At 37.7% G+C, this 25,243-nt stretch overlaps 1 protein-coding gene across 1 annotated transcript in view; it reads left to right on the top strand.

The window, feature by feature from the left end:
• The window catches only part of DHRSX (dehydrogenase/reductase X-linked), a gene marked incomplete at its 5' end in the record, with an annotated part of 174,787 nt that extends 153,330 nt beyond the window's left edge, over positions 1 to 21,457 (top strand). The window contains one exon of the mRNA XM_085321598.1: positions 20,995 to 21,457. Within this exon, the coding sequence (XP_085177724.1) occupies positions 20,995 to 21,192 (198 nt within the window). The remainder of the gene's footprint in view (positions 1 to 20,994) is intronic.
• Between the last annotated feature and the right edge of the window lie 3,786 nt (positions 21,458 to 25,243).

Below are 25,243 nucleotides of genomic sequence, written 5' to 3' on the forward strand. Positions count from 1 at the left end.
ATAATTAAAAATGGAGAGAGTGAAAAGCTGTCCTGTTGTTTTTGGAGCTCAAAGTGTTGAAAATAAAATTACATGCTATGAATATGTTTTGACAAGCAGTTCTGTTCTAAAAAAGAATGTAAAARTGGTACTATGGGGTGCCATGTTTATTTTCTCTTTCAGACTTGTATGCTACCAATGCACAAAGGTTATTTTTCTGAYTGCCTCACCTGTGAACTCAGCTTGYTCATTCCTCAGAGAGAAGGTTGATCATCACCTTTCTCATGCTTCATGAGCAGTGATAGTACCTTAGATTCCCATTTTTCAACTCCTTTTGCCTATAAATGATGACCTCCGTGGTAGTTGTGCTACTTCATTGGTGGCTTTGCACAAATGTAGCTGATCAGAACCAGAATTATGCCCAAAACTGAAAGAATCCAGGTYTCATTGCATATTCTTGTAATGGGGATTATCTGATCTGCCTTTGCATACTCTACGTGGAGTATTGTCCTTTTGTAAAGAATTTTATGCATCTGTTCCTGCTCCTTAAAGTTTCTCCTTGATCTTGGGATAGCCTTTTATGTTATTTGACTAGGATAGTTTTGTGGCACGTGTCCTGCTTTACCTTTTACCTGGAGAAGTAGAGTAAAGCTTGCATAGATGCACTGAACTCTAATCCCTTTAAAGGACTTGACAGTCTCCAGAGGTAGTAAGCACTTTAAGTGTTTGTATTACTAGAATCTTTTTTTTTTTTTTTCTGATTGCTTTTGCTTTAAACTCATTCAGAAAGTAGATCTTGAAGCTAGGAAGCAGGAGGTTTTACATAGTCTTCTTTCTGAATATGAATGTATTGTATCATACATTCAGCTCAACAGGAGCACTAGTACATGTGATGGATAATCTACCCCCAGCTCTCGYAGTTAAGAAGAAAGCACTTGCAGCATTAGCATCATTGGGCTGTAGAGATGCAGAGCAGGATGGTACCAGTGCTGTCATTATTAACCTAAAGTAAAAGGATCTTTTGCATGTTGCTTTCAATTTTACTCTGTAAAAGCTGTAGGCAGCTCATTTTTTTTCTGTTTATTATCAGGTTATATCATGATATCTAGCAATAGCCTCAAATCAAACAGGAGTGAGTTTACTTTTAAGGAAACAATTTGGTCAAAAGAATGAATCAAAACAAGCTCACTAAAAATATAATTACTTTACAAACTTGTTTTTAATCATTAGAGATGAGAAAGAAGTAAGAAAAAAGATATAAGAATCTTCTTTCTAATCATTGGTGTCAGTTCCTGGGAAAACCTTCTACAGAGAGCAGTGACAGTAAGGAAATTGTTCCTTTTAAGATGGGGTTTGGATAGGTTTATGGAAAGGATCACCTTCGGTATGAGGAGTGTCCCAAGCAATCCCTGCAGCCTCCCTGTTCCTTCTGTCTTCCTTTTGTGYTTGGAATCCAATTTTTTTTCTGACTTTCTTTGCTCCCACAATGAGAAGAAAAAGGGAACTCAGTCTAAGGGTCCAAAGCAAAGATCTCTCAAAAAATACTCATCATGACTACAAACGTATTGAGTTCCCRCCAGATCCTTCTTTAGCAAACTTTTGCTGAAAGAGTGCTCCTTCTTGGATTCCCCTCTCGCTGCTCATCTATGCTATCTTGGATGTCCTCTGCTGGAAGACAATAGTCTTTCCGTTATTGACTGTGTTATTTCCAACAGTGCTGCCTTGTGATTACAGGAGAAAGGTGAATATGGGCCTATGGATTAGACTGTATATCCTTCAATGAAATAAAGGTCTTTCATTGTTCGAGTCAAGAAAGCTGTGCATGCTATTAAAAATAAATTAGCCAAGATAAATTGAAAATGGAGCTTTAGAGATAGTTGGTTTAGTTACTTTTTAATCTCTAATTTAGGTTAATACAACGTTCTCCTAGAAATTGGTCAGTACTCAGGAGACCCCTTTCAATCTCTAGGTGTCAGAGAGGCCAAACAGCAGGGGAGCAGCAGCAGGTAGCACATGATGCTTCTAAATGATACTTGGCTGTTTCGGAGAGCAGTTCAAGGTGATCATCTTGTGCTTTCATGAGTGTCTGGTTTTCATCTAAAATATCTTTGAGATAACTACCTTCAGGATGGCTTCTAGCCCTGCTGGGAGTCAGTGGAGGAGCTCCAAATAACAGTCACCAGAGTAGAGTAGCTGGAGTAAAGTAGTAGAGTGCTACTGGTAGAGGAGCACCAGAGTAGAGCAGGTGTTTGCACACAGAGGGTTTGCAGCGCTAGACCTAGCTTCCCTCACTGGTTTAAATAAGTCTGTGTTCCTATAACACTGAGAACAGAGAGCTTGGTTCAGTATTTTGCCTGAGAGGATGACAGAGGCATTCTTTTATTCCTAGTTTATGATGGCAAATCTGCTTCATTTGAATTGATGTTTGCGCTGTTACCTGCTATATGTTTTTATGGAGACATTATACTGCATGTTTTAAAATTTGAAAAATAAATGTACTTTCTCTTTAGATTTTGYGGGCTTTTTAAAAAAACAGGATGTGGTATGTTAGTGGTGACAAAGCTGAAATCATAGGCCTAGGGGGGTCCTTTGAATCGTAGCAATGGACCTGCTACAAACTGCTGATCATGGATCCATTATGACAGCTAAGACAYGTTAAGGCTGCAAATTACTAAGTTAAATCTTTGCCTTGTGATGTGAATCCATGCCTAGATTTAAAAATAAATCCTTTGGATTATGCTGAAAATTTGAACTGTCAAGAAATAAATGGTGTGGTGAACTGAAACATGGGTCTCTTAAGCTGCCCTAAATTTAGATGTATTTCAGTAATCTTTCTTTCACTTTTCATTGCTGTCAGCAGCCTGTAGGGTTTCTTTTATATTTATGATGGAAATGTCTATCTATGAATCATGCTACTGAGATGTATGTTTTTTTGCCACTTTAAGGAATTAGTAAACAGCACATAGTTTCTCTGCTAAATAACACTRCATTGCAGAATCATTTGTATCAACAGGCATTTCTTTATTAAACTGCTCTCCTGCATAAAAATTTCTAATTTTCAAGTGTGATAGGTGAAAGGTATTTTTGTTTAAAAATGCATTCAACTTCATTTCTTTGTTTTCCGTATTCTTGCTATTGGCATATATTTCTTCAAAACTTTTGTTGACAGCAGATATTTATTAACAGGGTTTCAAGCATTTTATTGTTACAGTTAAATTGCACCGTTATCATAGAAAAATAGATTAATCYGAAATATAGGAACCTGGGGTACTCTACATGTTTTAGAGTCTTTCTGTTGAAACCTACGAAGTCTAGATACTTTTCATGTTAAAATATCAGTTACTTTCTAATACAGAACTTTTCCATATRCTTAATTATATTAATAAAACATAATGTGCCTTTTAATCATATATTAAACAAAAGTGTAACCTACTGTACATGTATGTAAGTTATATATGTGTTATTGTACAATTGTAAATAATATTCATTTACTTCTAATTTAAGGCATCTCCTGAAGAACTTTTAAGTACAAGGAGATTTATTGTTATAATGAAATACAAAGCCCTTAGTATTTTGGAAGAGAGCAAAATCCTTTGCCTTTCATCTGCTATTTGTTTCTGTCAGTGTAGATTATGGCTGGGAAGACCTGCAATTATCTTCTGCTTAATATACTTTTAAATTGGAAGAAGGAACAGAGTTATGATGCAGTTGGCAAGCAGTCAGCTAACCTTCGTTGCGAGTGTTGGAAAAAMCTCTTTGATGGGGCTTCTTAATGATAAAATACATAGTGCTTGGTTTCCTGACAAYGCTTGGAACATGATAGATGACAGTAACCTTTTCTTTAAATTAAACTGGAAGCCTAGGAGCAGGCCATGCAGTGTGCTCAGGCTCACATGCTTTGTGATAGCAGCTTCCAGTGCTGCTCCTCACATCATAAATACATTTTAACATTTATTTTTAAATAATATCAGTATCTTCTGARTTATATTCCCAAGTCCATTTCTTTGTACCTGCATCACTCTATGCAGTTCTGAAATAGCTAGATCAGTGCATATTTCATGCAGAAGCAGTCACAGGACATCAGAAAACCTTCTAGATTTTATTTCCTTTCCTGCACAAAAGTGCACTATACTTGCATGAGCACCTCTGTACAACTTTTAAATGAGATTTATACTGAAAAAAATCAGACTTCTTTTATAATTTCTAATATTTGCCTAAGTAAAAGAAACAACTGTCAGTGAGCTTTCTGAAATGTTTATTTTTTCAGAGTAGCATGTAATGGGCATATTTAGCTCCTGAGTCTATTTGCTGCTTAGGGAAACATTTACTTTATCTTCACCTTAGTGTTGTTTCTCTTTCAGATTTGTCTTTATGGTTATGTTTTTGTGCTGTGGTCATCTACAKATAATTGTAAATTCTTAATAATATTAATCTAGACTACAATAGGAATCCACCTCATTTTTAAAGAGCCAAACAGCTTTTCTCCTTTATGTTATATGAATGATTAAAAACASTTGTGTTTTTTTCTGCAGAAGCCCCACATTTGATGATATCTAGTCATAGTTGGGTTTTTATTTCTTTGAAACTCACAGAATCACAGAATTGGTGAGGTTGAAGGGCATCTCTGGAGGCTGTCTGATCTAAGCCCCTGCTCAAGCAGGGTCAACTAAAGCACCTGACCTGGAACCCCATCCAGATGGCTTTTGAATATCTCCAAGACTCCACAGCCTCCCTGAACGACATTTTCCAGTGGTCAGCTTCTTCACTGCTTTGTAAATCCTCATATTCATTAACACATGTGACCAATGGGAAATTCTGTCCCTTTGATTAATAGGGGAGAATTCTGATTTGTACCTTGAATTATTCTATATTTTCCCCCTGCTTTGTACTGAGGTGGCAGTAAAAAACAGGATGAAGGGCTGTATAYAGAGAATTATGCCAATGGGAATTCACTAGTTCATTTTAGGAGTTAGACACAAATCTATCTCCCAGTGAGACTTCAGCAGGCATTGAGACACATTACCTACTGCCCTGGCCATTTCATGTACTTCTAGTTATTCTGAGCAGTAAACTGTCACTTACTAAAGAAGAAACCGGAGAGACTTTAAAAACTTGAAGTCCTGCCATGGTATACAAGGCCCATAAAATGAGAGGTCTTGATCATTTTGTGGTTGTCAAGTACCACTTTTAAGAAAGAGCTTAGCACAGAGTTCCATGGTTACTGCATGCCCCTCACAGTCGTGGCATTGCTGGCTTTTAGTCTTATCCACTAGAAGTCTAGCTTTTGCATTTTATACTAGTCTTTAGAGTCTTGAATATATTCACGATATTGTAGGAAAAATTTCTCCGTGTCCAAGGGTCGAAGGCAAATATTAGAGTAGAAATTTTAAATAACATGCAGATTTCTTGTGTGCATTGATTAATTTTCTTCATAGTGTCAATAATTGTTTATGAATTACAGCTAAGTTTGTTCTCAGAATGGAGTGTTATTCATGAAATACAGTCATTACCCATTGATTAGCTCTAAAGTTATTTTCATGCATCAGTGGTTCCTGTAAAAAAATAAGTAACACTTATGTTGTGCCAGCGTGTAAGAGCTGTATATTGTTCATTAATAACTGCAAGAAGTCTTTTGAATATTTTTCAGTTGCAGAGACCATACTGACATTTTCAGTAGTAGCCATAAATCCCAGGATAAATGGAAAAGTCTTTGCTTTATTTATTTTATTTTTTTGTATACATTCCTGTATCTCAGGACAGAGCTACAATAAGATAGTCACATTTGTCACAGTTTAGTGTTAATGTAATTTTCTGTTTTTCCTAGTGTATCATTCTTCTTTTAATCCCAATTGTGCTTATTTCTGTGTAATAGATAATGTGTTAATTTTTGATTAACTGATGAGATCAGAGATTCAGCACGGAGAAAATAATTAAAACTGTTTGTTTCACAGCCTGTCAGAGGCTATTAGGGATCAGACAAAAATAAATCAAAGCTTTTTTTCTCACAGCTGAGTTACAAGCTTTGCAAAGTTTACAAACAATTGTAATCCTCTTTTACTGAACACAGATTTTAAAGTAAAGGTCAGTTATGATTTCTTCAGTAAGGAGTTTATATAATTAGTAAAATCCAAATGTTTATACTGTTTTTATATAAAAAGAATGCTGTCTGGGAAACTCTTGATTCTGAATTGTAGCTCCTTTTTAAAGCTCAGGAACTGCAAACTGCTCGTATCCACCCATAGGAAACTCACAGGCTTTGTAGCTCATCCCTGGAGCTGCAGCAGCGGCTCGTACCCTGGGAAGGACTGGAGCTAGCGAGACCCAGGCCAGTCGCACCCGTCCCGGCAGCCCATGCATCCAGGACTGCCTGGACACGTTGTCGCTCCACGGTTTCTGTCCTGCTTGCRATTTTGCTTTTCCTAACCAGAGCCATGTTTTCTGCCGTTTTCTGCACTGCTTGCAGACTCGCTGCCTGAAGTACCATTTTTTTCCCCCTATCTTTTCAGAGCTGGCTGGGTCAAGGTATTGACAAGCTTTCGGCTAATATTTTCTTCTCCTTTCTTTACCCTCAAAAGGCTTGCTGCTGCYGTTTGCTCCAGAGACAGTAAAAGCAATCTATATTAGCTCATCCTTTGAAGGCTCCTATTTAGCTGAAAGGGCTGTAGTAATACAAATGGGTGATCTGAGAAGGGAAACGTTGAGGAGACAGTAGGTTATATGGTGTGTGGACAGCAAAGAGGGATGCAACAGAAAGGGGACAACTGCTTGGCACACTGAGATTGGATTGAGTGAGGGCTGGCATGAGGCATGAATATAGGGTGAGGAAAAGGGAATGAAGGGAAAGCTGGAGCTATCTGTGAGCCTGTCATGGGGCACGATGAAAGAGCAAGCAGCRAAATGTGTGAGAGTTTAGACTGCAAACGTGTTTTGCATGCCACCTAGAGAAATGGAGTCCTAATTTTGGTTGGAACAATTCAATTCTGCTATGAAGTACATATTAAAAAATAATAGACGGCTGCAAAATTGTGCAGACTTGCAGGTGAAGAGCTGAATTTTAAGCAAGCTGCAGAGAGCTCCCCAGTGGTGGGGAGTGCTGGAAGAAGGCTGCCTGATTCACACGGTCTGCACTGTCCTTCAAGCCCCAACTCAAATCTCAGCCTTTATTTTTATGATCTAAAAGCAGTTACTAAACCACAGCACAGTTCTGCATTAATTCAGCTGGAAATTTTCCCAGAAAACAACAGTTTAATAATCTGGACCATCACTGTTTGCAGTGTATTACAGAGAGGGAAGAGGGATGGTTCATTGATTGAAATCTCAAGGAAAATGTGGGTTTGTAGCAGAATGGAATTACTAAAGAGCATAGTTCAATACAAGTGCCCTAAACAAAGCAAATTATCTCAGCACCAGATGAGTCCACAGCATGTATTTATCGAACCACAAAACCTCAGAGTATTTGTTTCCCATTCTGAGCAACTACTCTAACCTTTTAGTCAAAAAGCCCTATAAATACAAGCACAACAGAAATGCTTCTGAGGCATTTAATAAAATGAAAAGGTTAATACTCATTGCTTTTATTTTGAYTATTGGTAATTCTGCAAGTGTGAGGTTCTGGGTTATTCTGTACCGGATTCCAGGGCATTATGCTGGAAGCTATCTATGCCCTCAATCGGTCCAGTATACAAGATTCAAGTCAGAAGCTTTGTGCAGAGACAGGAGCTACCTGAGAGTAAAATGAAAGGAATATGAAAATTTTAAGGGAGTTTATTAAGATTTGTAAGGTTATTGTTCCACTACTTTTTTTTAATAGCAAGTTGATGATAGACTTCAGATATAAAAGAGATTAAATGCTTTTCTCCTTTCMTTTCTTTCACTGTCCTTCTTCAACTCATGAGACTGTTGGTAATGATCTCATTTTGGTACTTGAACAAGTTCTTCTTGGGACATGAGCCAGAACAGTCAGTTCTGTTAAACTAGGTTTAGTCATTCACACAGGACTGCAGCTATCAACACAATACTTCTGCTGTGACTTTCTTCATCAGTTAAAGAAACAGAATCCTGAGAAGGACCATTTGTGTCAGCAAATCCAGTTGTTGCCTTTGCAGGGCAGTCACTTTTCACAAATTAATGGCTTCATCTGCTATAAAATGAAGATTTACAAAGCAGCTTAAAAATTACTCTGCATATTAAAACTAACAACTTCAGTGGACAGTAAAAATTTGTGTCTTAATACTTATTAGGAACAGTTTTCAGTACATCCCACTTCCCTGCTTTCCATTTTCTGTTCCCAAGGCAAGGACTGCCTTCTTTTGTTTTCTTTCTCTACCCCTTCGGAAATTAATAACTTTATCACTTCTCCCTACRCTAGTATCCCCTTCTGTATCACAAGTACCAACCCTTCATTCTTTCAGATTGTTGGTGATTGAATGTGATTAAACTCAGGAGTAATCATTTTCTAGATGGGAGTTTATTGCTTGGATTTCAGATCTTAGGAAGTGTTTGTGTGGCTGAGAGGTTGTGTTTCCTCTGTCTATAACAAGCTGGTATAGTAAAAGATATTATACCTCAGATCTTGACCAACATGGTTTTAGAAACATGACTATCTCATTGAAATAAATGACACTATTTGCCTGTCGAAAGTTATATATGTTCTTTTTGATTCTTCTGAATTTAAACCATTGTTGCTCCCTGGAGTGCAGTTAAGAGCCYGGGCTTGATTCATCTGAGCAGAGATTTAAGTTACAGAACTTATACTCACTTTCAGTCAATAAGCAAAAAGMTTTATCTGAATAATCAAACTCACTCCTACTTTGAATTTGCTTTTTTAGTTATTTTGTTAAAAACAGATTGATTCTGATGGGTTAGTAAGCATTAAGATATGTTGACTTGCAACTGAATATAGCCTTTTCCTTTACATTTGTTGTTTCTCTTTAATAACTGAGAAGATAGCTCCATAATTGTAAGGCATTAGAATATATCTGTGATTTTATGACTTTTGCTTTCTGTTATGAAAGAAAATGGGAAATGATAGTTTTATTTACTAGATGACTAATTTTTTTATTTACAGTTTTTACAAGCTGTTTCRGATGAAATATGAGTAGAATTAAAATGAAACAAACTTTTTTTTAGGTATTTTATTACATAAACAGAAATACTTTGAACTTACTGGACACATTATTTTTATCATCAGAACAGGGGATGTATAATGTATAATTAATGAATTGAATCAATTGATTCTGCTTACTGCACCTGTTGGAAAGGTAGGATTAGCAAACCTGAGCCTSTCTTACCTAYTTCAGTTCTTTTACCAAAATAACTATAAAAGATAAGTCCATTTTTCTTATTTTCATTCTTTAGGAGAATGTCACTCAGGATAGACCTAAATTAACCTCTGTGCTTGTTCATTTCTGTGGCTCCAGACTAAATACTGAAATTACCAGCAAGTGTWTTTATAATAAATATACATTTGCACATATGCCTCCATCCCTCCCTGCCAYTTTTATCTGTCTTCCAGTTTGGGCTTTCTCTTTTTCTTTTCCCCTCCATGTAGCTCAGTGAATATTGCAAATAAAAGCAATAATTTARACACACTATGTCAATAACAGAAACCCAGATCAGCTGGGACATGGACAGTACTGAATCATGCTTTAAGAACTGTATGAAACATCTTAATCCACGYAGAGTCAGTGGAAGAGACAAAGAGCCCAGGAAGGAGCCACGGGGAAAGGAGAAGTACTCTAGATGATTGCTCTTCTTCTGTGTAGGAGCTCTGTGCTGGTGATGGGCTGCTCTGTGGCCCTAAATGCATGGCTGCGCAGGGGGCTTGCTTGCCCACCATGGGACCTGCTGCTGAGTTGGCCWGTTGGCCTGCTGAGGGGAAGGGAAAATGAAAGGGAACCACTGCAATGCAGGCAGGAGAATTTGAGGGGACAGTGTATTTTTGATTTCATTTATCTCATCTTCCCCAGAGTTTTTGCTTTTTCATGCTATTAAGATGTGCTTAATGGAGAGACGCAGCACCCTGTAGTTATTTGGGGTTAGTCTGTACGCTTTGCTAATCACTCGGCCAGTGTGTTTCTGGTCTTTCTCTTAAGTGGCTCAAGCAAGAGGTCTGATTCATTTCTGGGAAAACTCTGCTGTTGAGGCCCCCAGGAGCAGGATTTACCTGGTTTCAGGATGGGATTCACACCTTCTGCCCTGCAGAGAGTCTAGGTAAGCACCCACTGGTGGGCAGGCRAGCACAGCTAGGCTGGGAGCCTGTCTCCTCCTTGGGGCTTGCTCAAACTCCTACTGCCGTTTGCTGAGCGGGGAGGAGAGCCTACGAAGTCCAGAAACTTCACTGCTGGCAGGTTTTGTATCAACCTAAAATAGAATTGCTTGTGAAATAGCCACTGGCTAATTTTGTATTATTCAATTTTGTCTATACTACAGTCCTTGACTTACGCTTTTTGATATAGTTACAGCTCCTAAACTTTTTTTACATTGTACCATTTACCTTTTAAATATTTAGGAGTTCAGAGAGCTGTAAAAACGTCAAAAAGTGAACAGACCACATAGCAAGCTTGTGAAGTTGGTAATAAAATTATCAGTTCCCATTTTCTTAGAAGGGGAAACAAGATATATGGGCAAAGTGACTTGTCAAATGTTGAACAGTAAGTAAAAGGGTAAAGGCAGCATTAGGGAATTACAAGCCAGAAGTAACCATATATCTTATGCTTAAAAACTTTGTTTCCAACAAAAGCCAGCAGAGATACTTTACATTGCATATGTTTGTGGGTAAGAAAATAAATTCTTCAGAAGTATACACACTCAGGAGCATCATCATCAGAAATTAGAACCTCTCTAGGTCTCCTGCTGACTGGGACTGTCCAGCTACCATTATAGATGTAAACACTTTAGTTTGCTTTTCTATGTTGTTTCATTTTGGTTGCCAGTAACTGGCATCATTTGAAAGAATTCAGCAAACTAAAGATGAGCCATACATCAGTATAAGATAATTCATTAGAAAACTGAAGCTCTAAAGCATTCATTGCTGTTTGTTTTAAGTCTTCTTTTAAGTTTGATCCATTCATATTTTGATTCATATTTAAATTGTGCTTTCAACTAAAAGAAATCCATATACATTATTAAATGAGGCAGATGTTCCAACCAYTACCTATCAAAGAGATTGCTTCTCTAAGAGCTTTGTTGGAGGGGGAAGCAGTCTAATGCTCTTATTTATATTTGTCAGATAGTAATGATAGTACAAAACTTAATAGAATTAAAGCCTTGCATAGTTAATATAAATAACAGGATGATTCCTTAGCATATTTCTAGCATGAACAGTAAACTGTAATTAAGTATTCTTACTTAATGACAGATCAGCCTACATTGAGGAATGAAGAAAATTATATTTAATTGCTCACATGACATTGTAATTAGGGCCATAGAACTGATGGTAAATAAATAAATTGCTTATTTTGTTTTATAGACACAGAAAAGCGTAGCAGCCTAGCGCATAAGGCACTAGGATTTGAATTTAGGAGGCCAGCATTCTTTCCTCATCTCATCTCCTGACCTACTCATTTGCTTCAGTAAATCACTTTGCCTGTCTGTGAATAGAGCTGTTGCAGAAAATGCAAGATTATATAAAGATGCCCAGGACAATTCTGAGGTGATTTAACTCACGTTCCTTAAGCAATAGGTAGATCTTTGACACAATAGAATATTATGCTTTTTAGAGGGCTAGTTAACCAGACAGAGTGCTATATTCCCAGAACTGGCTTGAGCATTTTGTGAAATCTGTGTACTCTCTCTGCCTTTTACATCCTGTTATTGCCTGCCTTCTTTCCCAGAGACTGAATGTTCTCCTGGCAAGTGACTGTCTCTGACTAGATGTTTATACAATGTCTAGGGCAACAGGGTCCTATTTGTCAAAATTTTCCTATTATTATTGAGCTGAGTAAAGTAACAAGTGCAATGTAATTTAGTAGCTGCAGTGATATCACAGTTCCCAATTTGAACATATCACAGTCTGCTGCAAAGAGAGCTTAGGAATCAAATGCAGGCAAAATAATCTTTCTCAATACATTTGACAAAATGAACAAAGGATTCAGTTATGATTAATGACTTTGACCCTAAGTTTCAATTCCCACTCAAATGAAGCAGTMCTGTAAAGTTGGGTTATTGTTTCTGTTTTGAAAGTTACTGAAAGTTAAACATTGTTCTTCTAATCCTTCATTTCAGAAAATGCAAGGTATGGATCTGAAAGCTTCCCCATTCAAATAATTGGGGTTAAATGTCTAGTACTTCTAAGGGAGTGAGATTCAGTTTGAAATTAAGACACCTAAATTTATTTTTCTGCATTTAGGTAAAGGCAAGTGAGCTTAATATTTAAGCTAACGGTAACCTCTCTAGTGGGGCTARGAAAGCATTTCAACTTAACAGGCAAAAGGGCTTGATTCAGCTGCCTAATAAATGCAAGCATCTGATACTATCTGAGATGACTCACAATATCCTGCTTAGCCCAAAGTGGCTGCTTGAGAAGAGGTGGGTTCAGAGTTGTGGCCACAGATGTCCTCAATAAACCTTTGCTCGTGTTCTGAGTCTAACAGAAGAGCCATTAGAGGGCTTCAGAGTAAAGCTGCTTGGCAAATTTCCAATAAAACAGATTTCTCAGAAAGCATTGCTTTGACACAAAATGAAGTGAAACCTTCCACAGTTGACTCCATCAAAAGATTGATTAGAAATCTGGCATTCAAGCCTGCCCACTGGCTCTGTGTGCTCCGTGAATGAAAGGCAGAGCTCGCAGTCTTTTGGGGATGCTTCTTTTGTTCCAGAAGGCTAGTGTCTCCAGGTTCTCAAGTCATGTACCACAGTGACTGATATGAAGAAGAGATAGGGCCTCCTAGGCTCTTTGGGTCTCTCTGGCTCCCTTGTCCCTCAGGGGACACCTGGCAGGGCTCAGTGATTGGTGTGCCAGGCTGTCCACACAACCTGCTTTCCAATTGAGCCAGCTTCTGGCAGCTTCAGGAACCACCATCAGGGAACCTACTTGCTCACAGCCCACTACGTGGGACACTGGCAATTTTAGGAGACTAAAAATAGGGTTTAGTTGCTTTGGAAACCTTTTCCCRAGAACTTTGGTTTCAAGATGGGGGGTAGTAGAGATTCAGGATTTGATACTCTTCATGGTTACAAACTGCCGTTTGCCAGCACTCTCTGTTCCAGCTACCTCTGCTTCTCATCTCTACATCTCATTCTAGGATGTTCAGGGAAAAGCTTCTCTCTTTTGCCTAGAATAGATATAAACTATTCATATTAAAAACTCCCCTTCCTTCAACATTTTGATACTTTTGTAGTTTGAAGATTGCCTTGTGTTCTTAATTCACTAGTGTTGCTTTTTTATTGGATATTAGTCTCTGATTCCAAAATGATTTCTCTGCAGCCATAAGATTGTTAGGAAAAAGGCTTCACATCTTAGTGCAGCCATTTCTATTTCAATGTCTCCTTTAAAGATGAAATCTAAAGAAAGAATTTTATTTTGAAATGGATTTGTTAAAGAATTAATTTTCTCTGAGTTAGCAGTTAAGAGAAATTAATTTGACGGTGCTGACATGTCTCTAGGAAGAACTGTATGTTCAGTAAAACACCTTCATGTCTTTTTGGTCTGGATTGGGGCAAAAATTAGAAAAAGAATAATAGTAAACTACATAAAGAAGAATAGGAAGACAGAGAGAACACAGATGGAAACCGAGGGTGGGAGTGTGTGTGTGTGGGGGGGTGTTAGTGAAAGCAGAGATCTCTGAAAAGCTTGCTGCAGACCTCTTGGTCAACTTTGATTTTCTAGGGATCTGATAATTGGTACTGGCCACAGATATTATCTGGACTTATAAACAGCTATTATAGCATTATTTATCAAAGGTTGCTGGACACGTTCTGACATCTACAGTTTCCATTCTAAATGTTGTTTTTAAGACTCAGTRTTTCATCTGACTGCTTTTTTTTGGTTGAGATTTTCAAAGCAATGATCACTTTAGACACTGCAGAAGATGTAAAACAAATGTTGGGAATATTTAGCCCATGTCTTCACTGGAAGGCTTGTGACATTAGAGCAGCAGCTTGTTGTTTCACATTATAGTGTCTTGCACGCAAAAGTGGCCTGGTTTTGAAATGATTTGGTAGTTCACAGATCATAGTAAWCAGTGCTCTGTGGAACACGAGTAATTTGCTTATCACAAGTTTGCTTGCTTTAATATTCATGGGAACACAACCCCAGTTACTCCATTTCTGAGAGTTTCAAACTATTCCATGTTTGTCTTTATTCTTGAGTGCCAAACGGWGCATTAAGGGTGACTAGGTGTCACCTTTCCATTAACTGCTAATAAGTAGATAAAAGACTTTTCTATATCAAGTAACAGTAATTTCATGTTCTCATTTTATTGCTAAGCCCTGCTGTGCATATGTATAGTACTATTCAGAGATCCCAGATGATATTTGTCCTTTCTAAAGAGCTGTATATTCAGAATTATTCAATCCAGAAGCAAGTCAGAAGAATACAATAATTTRCAAAACAATGTTAGAATAAGTGAAATCAGTTATGAAGCTGGCATGAAGGTGGCCCCAGCGTGTAGAAAGTAAAGGGATTCTGGCAAAAGTACCTGATATACTTGCCCAAAAGATGACCTATTATAGTGCTTGCTATATCTCTCTAACTGGAACCTGGAAAACCTGTGGCCAGGAAGTGATATGTCTCATTGTTCCTAGACCCAGGAATGGTATGATGGAAGCTCATCCATTTAAAAAACAGAGGTCACACAACAACCACTCCAAATCTCCCCAAAACTGAAGACTCCTTTGACTCATAAAACCAGGAGTAGATTTCYTAGAGTAACTGGTAACTTCATGACTTAATGGATGTGACAGATYATGAGACTCTAATAGTAAAAAACTCCATTATAAAACTAGTGCAGATGAATGTCCCCTAGCCAGTCAACTTTATATTGCTGCTGAGGGGCATTCCACCAATTCTTAATATATTCTGCATTGCAAACTGAATGGATATTTCTTTTTTCTTTTCTTTCCTTTTTTTTTTTCTTTTCCTCAGCATTAAGCCATTTGCCAGCATGCCCAGCAATTCTGGATGCACATCTGCCTCTTTGGCTCTTTACTCCCTCCCCTCAAAATACGATTGCAATGTGGGTCATTCACTTTGCCAGATGCTCCCTGCTCTCTCTCCTCTTTGCCCAGCCCTCTCTTCCAGCACCTCTTAAGATGGCAGCATCATAAATACAAACACAGTGCCTGAGAGGCAGGATTACTGCTCTGCTAGATACCGAAAGAGAGAGAGGGAAAAAAAAAAAGTACAGTGATTGATATTTTAATGAAAGTAGCTGCTTTTATTAGTAATGTGATTTTTTTATAAGATAAATGGCTCAATCAGGCTCCAGAAATATCTTAAAATGGTATTTTTCAAGGCCTTGCAGTGCCTCTGCATTTAGASCAACTTCTGCACTCACATTTTCCTACCTACTTCATGCAAACCTGTGGCACTACCACAGAAGAACCTAAGACGGATRTTTTGTTTTGGTCATGGTCTGTGCCATCTCTCCATGCCAGGTCCTGTACCTCAGGAGGGCAGCTACCAGTATCTGGAGTCTTCATGCTCATGCCACTTTTAGCTCATGCATTGCACAGTATTATCCCACCAGTCTTTGCTGACTGACTGGTCCTGGGAACCATGGGTAAAGCTATTCCAGAGTAATCATTCCTGTTTTTCTGATTCCACTGGTTGTATCGCTACCTATTTTTTAATCATATGGCCAACTCCATCAATGGACCTGAAGTCCATTCACACCGATTCATATCACCATGTTTAAGATACACAGCAACGTTCTCAGAGTTTGCTGATAGCCCCTTAATGTGGTACTAGGTAAATTAATGAATTTCAGAAAAGGAATCATTGGACCTTAATAGTTTTATTTCTATTCTGATTTCTTGTACTTTCCAACAGACATGCCATATGGCCTGAAGCTCTCTGATGGTACCACCTGCTCATAACTTTGAGCTAGTAATTCAGATGGAGGCAGAAGGTCATGTATATGGTGATTAACAAGAGAAGCATCTCAAAATCATCACATGTAAGGGATGCAGGCACACTTTGTTTCCAAAGAGTTAAGCTACTGAGCCTATAGTGGACCAATTAAGTGACTGTGATGTTCCATGGTGATATGGCTGTACGGAAGGGACATTATCAGCTAACACATTTTGTGAGCATTAGCACCTAGTATTGACAAGATTATATGGCAATTAAAAATGCATTAATCAAACTGTGTTAACAGACTTWAAAAGCCCTAAAACACAAAGCCCTTTTAGTATCTGTCCCAGTTTTGCATAGAATAGAATATTTGTTGACCCTGAACCAATCTGATAGCCTTCTATGATGGAATGACTGGCTGGGTAGATGAGGGCAGAGCAGCAGAAGTGTTGTCTACCCTGACTTCAGCAAGGCTTTTGACACTGTCTCCCAYAACACCCTCAGGAAATGCAGGCTAGATGAGCAAACAGTGAGGTGGATTGAGAACTGGCTGAAACAAATTGACCATGAGCCAGTAATGTGCTCTTGTGGCCAAGAAGGCCAATGGTATCCTGGGGTGCCTTAGGAAGAGTGTTGCCTGCAGGTCGAAAGAGGTGATCCTGCCCCTCTCCTCAGCCCTGGGGAGGCCTCATCTGAAGTACTGTCTCCAGTTCTGGACTCCCCAGTCCAAGAGAGACATGGAGCTACTGGAGAGAGTCCAGCGTGTAGGGCTACAGAGATGATCACCTGCCCTCTGAGGAACGGCTGTGAGAGCTGGGCCTGTTTAGCCTGGGGAAGAGAAGACTGAGGGGGGAATCTGATCAATGTGTACAAATACCTTAAAGGAGGGTGTCAAGGGRATGGAGGTCAGACTCTTTTCAGTTGTCCCATGCAACAGGACAAGAGGAAATGGGCACAAACTGAAACACAGGAAGTTCCATCTGAATACAAGGAAGAACTTTTCTGTGAGAGTGACAGAGCACTGGCACAGGTTGCCCAGAGAGGTTGTGGAATCTCCTTCTCTGGAGATATTCAAAACCTGCCTGGATGTGATCCTGTCTAACATGCTCTAGGTGACCCTGCTTGAGTGGGGGGTTGGACTAGATGATCTCCAGAGGTCCCTTCCAATCTCAAGCCTTGTGTGATTCTGTGATTTTCTTGTCCAAGGAAATTTATGGTTCTTCCTCACCATTTCATGGCCACAAATTCAGCCACAAAATAGAAAGAAGAGCTACGGGCTCCCAGGGAAGACAGCAACCAGGAGTGGAGCTGCCACCACCAGAACAATTAATCCTGCTCCCTGCCCGAGATATCTGTGAATTGTTCGGYGTGTGGTTGCAAACTGTTTCAAGCTTCTTCCTTCCCAAGAGCGCCACAGGCTCCAGTAGACTGCAGGATGCAGGCAGGACGTGCGTGTTTGTGTGTGCGTACATTTGTGTGCTGTAGTTGATCTATGTGCCCGTAATGGATCTAACACTTCAGGAAAGAGTCTGACTAATTGTGCATGGACAAGTGGATGTAGCATGTTTTCGCAGTAGGTACGCACATAGTCCAGAGGAAGAGCTACAGCATGTGCACCTCTTTCTTCCAGCCTCTGAAAATGGGTAGGTGCCTCCAGATGGCTGGGGCTGGCATATGGTTTCCTTTTTCCTTTCATTTCGAACACATAAAATGTGCCAAAACAATGAAGAGATCCTCAAGCAAGGAAACATTAAAACTTTTGGCATTAATTAGGCACTCAGAAAATGAGATAAGACAATTCATTAATTATACATATGCAGCTCTGCCCCTTTGCACAGGAAAAAWTTATTTTGCTTTAAATTTGTATATACTAATTATTTAATGTGTTATAGTATTATTTTCCCCCTATAGGTTTAGGTTATCACTTTTAGCAACGGGTGGTAGAACATTCCTGGCACAGTACATGAGAATCAAGTGTATGGGAAGTATGCATTGAACCTTGTACTTAGCATGTTAGATATGGTGAACAGGATGAAAAACAAAGATCTTGTGAAAATTTACACAAGTTGTCTTTAATCGATACTGACTCTTTCACTACATTTATAWGGCTTATCACAGGTTGGTCACCTAAACACCTTGATTATTGTCTGAGTGTATCTATATTTTCTTTATATTGAAGAAAGAGAAACAATGTGCTGTACGAATAGTAAAGACCTGCTGGAGCAACATGAATAATACCAATAACTGACTTTCAACTCGTATAGTTTTATTTAAAATAATTGATATTATTTTGAGTAGATTCCTTTCTGGTGTAGAACGTGAAAGATCAAAAAATAGAAATCCTGATAAGATCTGAAAATCTTCGGAGATTCTCTCATCAAGTTAGCAATTGCACATGATGTTTCTGATAGCATAGGAAGATCTGTATGGACTAGTCTCTGAGGTTGTAAAGGGCCTTGCTAATAAGGACAAAGACTACAACCACACATAGTCTACCTGCAGACCTTCACAATTTTTTTTAAAGCATTTTAATTATAGATTATTGTCATTACGATATGGGAGTCATTGACATGTTTCATTTATACTTGTATATGCCAGAGAGCTGTTGAACTTAGAAATATAATGTGCAGTGAAACATCACATGAAATAATTCAAATATATCATTATATGTTTAATTAAAGTAAAGCAGTACCTTAAAAACTATTGCCTTCTTTCAGTCAGCCAGAATATATTGTATAAAATAGGAATGCTTCATATTGCTCATTGCTCTTCTACTTTACAGTATTATGATATTTTATATTGCATCATAACTGATAATGATAAGGCCACTATAAGAACATGTGTAGTTGAGAAAGAAGTCACTTTATTTGGAGTCATCCTGATCCTGCAAAGCACATAGCTTTATGTTGCTTAAATATGATAGTGGATATGAATAACACTATTTTTCATAAAATAAAGTAGGGTAAAGTAATGGTAGTAAAATAGTAAAGTAAGGTAAAGAAGTACTTGTTTAAACATTCTGCTTTTTCAGATAGTTTCTTGCAGTATAATTATCTTCTTAAAAATAATAAAAAAAAATCCCAAAATTACTTGGGCCTTTTTTTTTTTTTTTTTTTTTTTGTTCTAACAGACTGACTGATATTTTGATATTTTTAGTATCATATTTCTATAGATAGTGTTTGGAACAGGAAAGACACTCTTTGTGCAGTAACCTGCAATAAAAACTAGTTATTCTAAGGCCATTGCAGGAATGGTGGTATTACCTTGCTTTGTAGCATATTGGCATAGGTAGTTTTTCCTTCAGCTAAATACATTTGGACAGGGACTTAATATGTAACCAGTGGAGCATTTATATTAGAACATAGTGAAACTCTGCGCATGGAAGTACTTCATTGGGGCAAGTTGCTTCTTCAGTAATTCACATTTTGAGGAATGGACCTTGAATACAGAGGTTTTTATATTGTAGAAAACAAAGCTTTTCATGGTAAATTGGTAAATCATTTGCATTTTTTTTTCCTTCCTGGTGATTTTTGCAACTTTTACAATTGAATTGAAGGTTATATATTTGCAWAAATGTTTGCTAGTAACCTTTTCCCTTTTAATTACCTGAGGCGGTGGTGGTGAAGGGTGATCTGCAGGGATTTGCAGATTTGTCTTGGGGATGTGCGTCCTCCGGCTCCACACCAGACCCAGCTTTTCCTGCAGTGCCTTGCGGGTGCTCTATTTGGCTCCTGGTGCCTTATCTTGTGATTTGACATGGCTCTGATTTATATGTAGGAAGGAGAGATTTACCAAGTGCCAGATGCATCAAATAAATTAATGATTACTAAAATATTGTGTTGTACAGTGTACTTTATTGTACAGTGGTAAAATATTGTGTTGTACAGTGTACTTTATTGTACAGTGGTAAAACAGAAGACTTAGTTGTTTCTTTTTAAAATTCAGTCAATCTTGTCACAAAAAGCTTTAAATGACTTTTTTTTTTTTTTTTTTTTTTTTAATTAGGCACTGAGTAACCTATTCGATACTGTCTCATTCATCAAATGAGTTCTTCGGGAAAAGACATCCTGTCAGGTGCAGCAGACAAAGCTGCAAACAGCATTTTACTGTCAGTGACTCATAGAACGATATTGCAAAGACTGTAAAATGACATATTATTATCTAGTAGACATTGATCACAATTATATCACTGATAAAGACAAAATATGTCAGATGTTGATTTGCAAATATGTCCTTCAATGAAAGAAAAAAAAATGCCATTGGCATAATTTCAAAGGTAGCTGTGTGGTGTTTCTAAATGCAAAAGAGAAATGTTTTGGATATCCTCAGGATGAAAGGAGTTATGACTCTGAGCTATTCATTTATTCATTTTCATTTAATATTCATGTTATATCATACATTATAAAACTTGGACCATTTTGCTTTAAGATACTGCAGAACCCTGATAATTATGCTCTGCGTAAAATGCAATTCCCTGGTTTACCTGCCTGCTTGGATTGAACTGCAGAATCTTAATTTGCTGTCATGGATTTCATGGTCCTTTGCTCATATCATACTGTTACAATAAGCACATTACACATACAGCCTAAACTTTCATCTTCTTCAGGCAGAGTACAGAGCCTTTCATCCTTGCAAAATGAATAATTACACTGGGATATTAATTTTTGTGTTTGCTTTTGAGTTTATTAGCTCTAACTGTGAAAAATAAATCAATTAGTTTGTATGGTCTATCTGACTAGCTCTTGAGAAAGTGAAACAGAGCTTTCCATATACCAGTTCTGTGGATTTCAGATATCTCAAAATCGTCCATTTTCTAAAAACGGACTGTACTCAGGCAGTTGGATAGGTGGCATTTTTATCATTGCCATCTTGAAGTTTGCATAGGGAGCACAAGTGTGATGCAAAACTAGGGAAACTGATTGTCATTGCTAAGGTCCTACAGTGAAATGTAATTGTTGTRTTATACCTGTCTCACCTGGATTTATTTTTGGTTTCTGCAGACTCCAGAGGAAGGAGCCTCTACAACCGTCTATGCAGCAGTATCACCCGAGATGGAAGGAGTTGGTGGCTGCTACCTTTACAATGAGGAAAGGACACAATCAGCTGATGTGACATATGATGAGGAGCTGCAGAGAAGGCTCTGGACAGAAAGCTGCAAGATGGTTGGGATTTCTGATGAATCCAGCAGAGTTCCCTAGAACAAGCCACTTTCTGCTGGATAAATGAAATATAGTGACAAGCACTATAGGTGAATTCTTGCAGCATCAGTCATCATCCTCAAAATCACTATTCAGTCCCAAAGGCAAACATGAACAACTCTGTTCTTCACTTGAACCCCTAATCTGCTAGGGTGTCGGGGGAATATTCCCACAGAAAGATGTTTGTGGTTGGTTTTAAATCTAACCATCAGTTTTGTAAATCATTATGTTTCAGTCTGTGATTAAAATACAATCTTTAACCTTGTGCAGAGTTAAGTTGTCAATTTTTTGTTCAACAAAAGCGGACTTTACCTGGTGAATGTGTTGGTGAATGCTGGACTTAAGCCACCTTTGTACATATAGCCAAACTTACTCTTTTTTAATCAATTCAAAAAGTTACATCCTCTTTCCATAAGCTTCATTAATCTTTGAGACACTTTATAAGGAATGTCAGCTTATTCTAATTCAGACATTTGGCTTTCATGATAATTATGCTGTTTTTATCATGACATTAGGTTTATATGTCAAATTTTATCCAAAGATTTTAAATGAAGATAAGAACCATCCCCCTCCCCACCCTCCAAAAAAAAAGAAGTAAATAATTAGGGAGGTTTGTAGACAGGGTGGTAAATTCAAATGTTTTCAGTTAGAGAGGGTTTAAAGGAGAACCATAAGTAAGAGGAAGGGGCCAAACATAAGAATGGCTACACTGGTTTTGGCAGAGGGTGTAGTTAGCCCATGTAGACACACTGAGAAGCATAAGGATCAGGCAAGCATATATAATGCTTTTGTCTTATGGTTTCTCACTCTTCAGATGATTTTGTCTGTGATATTTCCTGCGCCTGATGTAGTTTGTCCATTGTAGCTTGTTCGATTTAGTGAGCCCAACAAATCTTACTTCTAACTTACCCCTTTTCTCCTGAACTCATGCAAACTTACATCCACAACTCCTTTGAAAAGGAGATTCACTTTTCTGCTGCCTGTTKCATGAAGAATCATCTCTTTTTCTTGGTTTTCGAACCCATTTTATGTGAGTTTCAAAGCTAGCTTTCCTAGTTTGGAAGCGACAGCAMACAATTAATGCCTAACCACTTATCACACTGCCAAAGATTTTGGAGACTTTCAGTGTGTCCCACTTAAATMGTCCCCTTTCTACATGAAGAGTAATCCCTGCCTACTCATCTGACTTACACAGCAGCAGCAGGAAGCAACAGGATATTTCTGTCTGGTTGTGTATTTCTTTCATAATAATTTCCAGCAGCTGGATTGCTTTTTTGACTGTTAGTGTAGAGCTGATATTTTTTTTTAGGAAGCTATTTTTGATAAACCCCAAGATTTCTCTTCTGATTGGGTCAGTGTTCAGATACTGATAGTTTTGAACATGGTTCAGTGTGTGTAGTTCAGGGAACTCTACCTATAKGTGCCAAAAAGAAGCTTCAAGAATGATGATTATGTTCACAAAATAAAGAACAAACAGAAATGCAGCAATGTGAAGATAGTTTAAGTTTCCATAAGCTCAAATAACTAAAAGACAAAACTAGATTCAAGATAGTCACAACACTCTAACAGTGAAGGTGATGATAAACTATTGGAATAATAGATAAGYCAAGATTAGAAGCTATCCAGAAACATCCCTCCTCAGTGAGAGAACCTTTCCAGACATGGACTGTGTGACTAGACAGCCTGAACTCTGGTTGTTAATGGAGTAAGTGCTACCATACTCTCATGTCATTATTTGTATGTAWTGTCTGAAAAAGCACTTTAATCCAGTAGGAGTCATTTCATTCTCTTTTTTAAGGTATAAAGGATGGGAGAGACAGATAGGTGGACATATAGCTTGCACTGACTTTGGGGGATTGGAAATCACTACACAGCCAACTCAGAGTGTAAACAAAGTCTTGTAGTCCCATTTTCAGCAGACTAGAAGAAATATGAATCTGTTACTACACCCTGAACCCTGGTCTAATATCCCTTTTGAGCTTTTTGGCTCAGATTTGCTACTTCACTAACTGTATTTCTGGCCTTTGGTTAAAGAGATCACATCTAACTGAAAAAAGACCATATTAACATTGCTGTAGAAAAGTAAAGAGATATAGAAAAACAAAAAGTAGTACGAACAAAGAAAAGTAGATAAGAAGAAAAATAATAAAAAATGAAGCATATTTTCTCTCTTAATTAAGCATGAATGATTTATTTCTAGCTTCTTAGATTTAGTATATACAACGGTTAGCAGCAGGAAATTTATCACTCAGTCACTATAGCACTTTCTCTGTATGACTGGATCTTCTCTTCTTCTTCTTCATCTTCTTTTTTTTTTTCTTTTTTTTCCGCTATGTGAATGTAGTGGTTGTGAAATGTGCCAGACTGACACTGTGGGAACTAAATTCCTCTGTTTATTCACGGATCATGCACAGGATGCAGTAAGTCTGCTAGACAGCCAACATTTTGACGTTGCCATAGTATTCCCACAGAACATCATTGCTGCTAGAAGTATGTCCAGAATTACTCAAACTAGATGGAACAAAATTACCTCCAGGTTTAACTCCATCAAAGCTATGAAGTGTTTGCATGACCAGTTTCAAGTGGCACAGGGGTTGRTAAAATAGTAAACAACAAAGAGAGCTAGTCACTCTAACAGTGTCATCTGAACCACTTAGTTAATGGTCTCARTCCAGTGAAATCTGTTTTAACAACACTGAAAACATGATGTGTGAGAACGAAGACCACAGAGTGTGCCTGCACGAGAGAAAAATGGATTTCTAAAATGGTGCAATGCTGTGAAGATATATTTGAGCTAATTTCAAAAGCACTCTCTCAGGAACAAAAAGAAGTAAACTGTGTCAACAACACATGAGAGTTTGTCTTGAGCAAAACTGAGTGTAGTTATAAAGTGCTGAATCTTATTATGAGCGTGCATTTGTAACGTTGTTGTAAAAATCCAACATAATCCTAGGGATATGTTTTTAGGAAAATAATATATATAGCGTGTAGAAATAGGGAAATGATTTCAGCTTTGCACACAACAATGATAAGAACTGATTTATTTTCACATTTCAAGGACATCAAATTTCTGAAGATTTGAGAAGATCTTTTTTTTTCAGTTCACTGAAGACATGGCTAACACATGGCTTGAGTATTTGCAGTAGGTGCATATATACATATATATACATATATATATATATATATATAGAAAAAAATGCCAGAGAACTTTTTAACCTTGAAAAGAAAATCAAAAGGTTGTAAATTAAAGTTAGAAAAATTAACCTTCCAACAAGGAAAGAGATCCTCTAGCTGTGAGAGTAATTACATATTGGAACAGGCAGATCTGATATCTGAAGATATCCATCTATTTTCATTAACTATAAAGGGCAAGTAGGCCAGGTTGGCTCAAAAACAAAGTACATCATTCGCATGGAAGTCATGCTTAGATTGTCCCTCAGGTCCAAAATRATATTACTCAGGTCCAAATGCCCATTGCTCACCACACCCAGACTAATGCTTAATTAAAAAAATGTAGGTGACTTTTTACCTAGACACATCACCAACTGGCACTCAAAACTAATAGCCCCATTCAAATCTGTGATCAACAGAAGCAYTAACAAACGGTGGTCTGATCCTATTGCCCTTGAAAGGAGCGGGAAGACATTTCAAACCATTATTTTACTCACTTTTTAAAAAGGATTCTTTTATTTTTCAGTTTCTGCCAAAATTAAATCTTTAATCTTAAAAAAGCCAGAAAGAAAAGACAYGTTTTAGAAGATAGTTCAAAGTAATCTTATGTATAGTATTGCAATGAGTGTAGCTATCTAGGAATGAGGGATGAGACAGTGTTATTTAAACAGTGAGCTTGCACAGGAAATAAATAATTTGCTGACACAGGAACCTAAGTTTCTTAGGAGAAATGTTAGCTCTTAACATTAGTYAGTTAGTTCATTTGTAAACAATGAGAATGGAGTATGTATTGAAAGAATTAAGTACTGTAATTTACAYGTGAATACACTGTGTTATTCACTATAACAAGTCAGTTGAATCCTTACTTTAAGTACAAAAT

Source organism: Rhea americana, unplaced genomic scaffold (assembly GCF_003343005.1).
Source record: "Rhea americana isolate MKP2758 unplaced genomic scaffold, rheAme1 scaffold_7, whole genome shotgun sequence".
Classification (NCBI taxonomy): Eukaryota; Metazoa; Chordata; class Aves; order Rheiformes; family Rheidae; genus Rhea; species Rhea americana.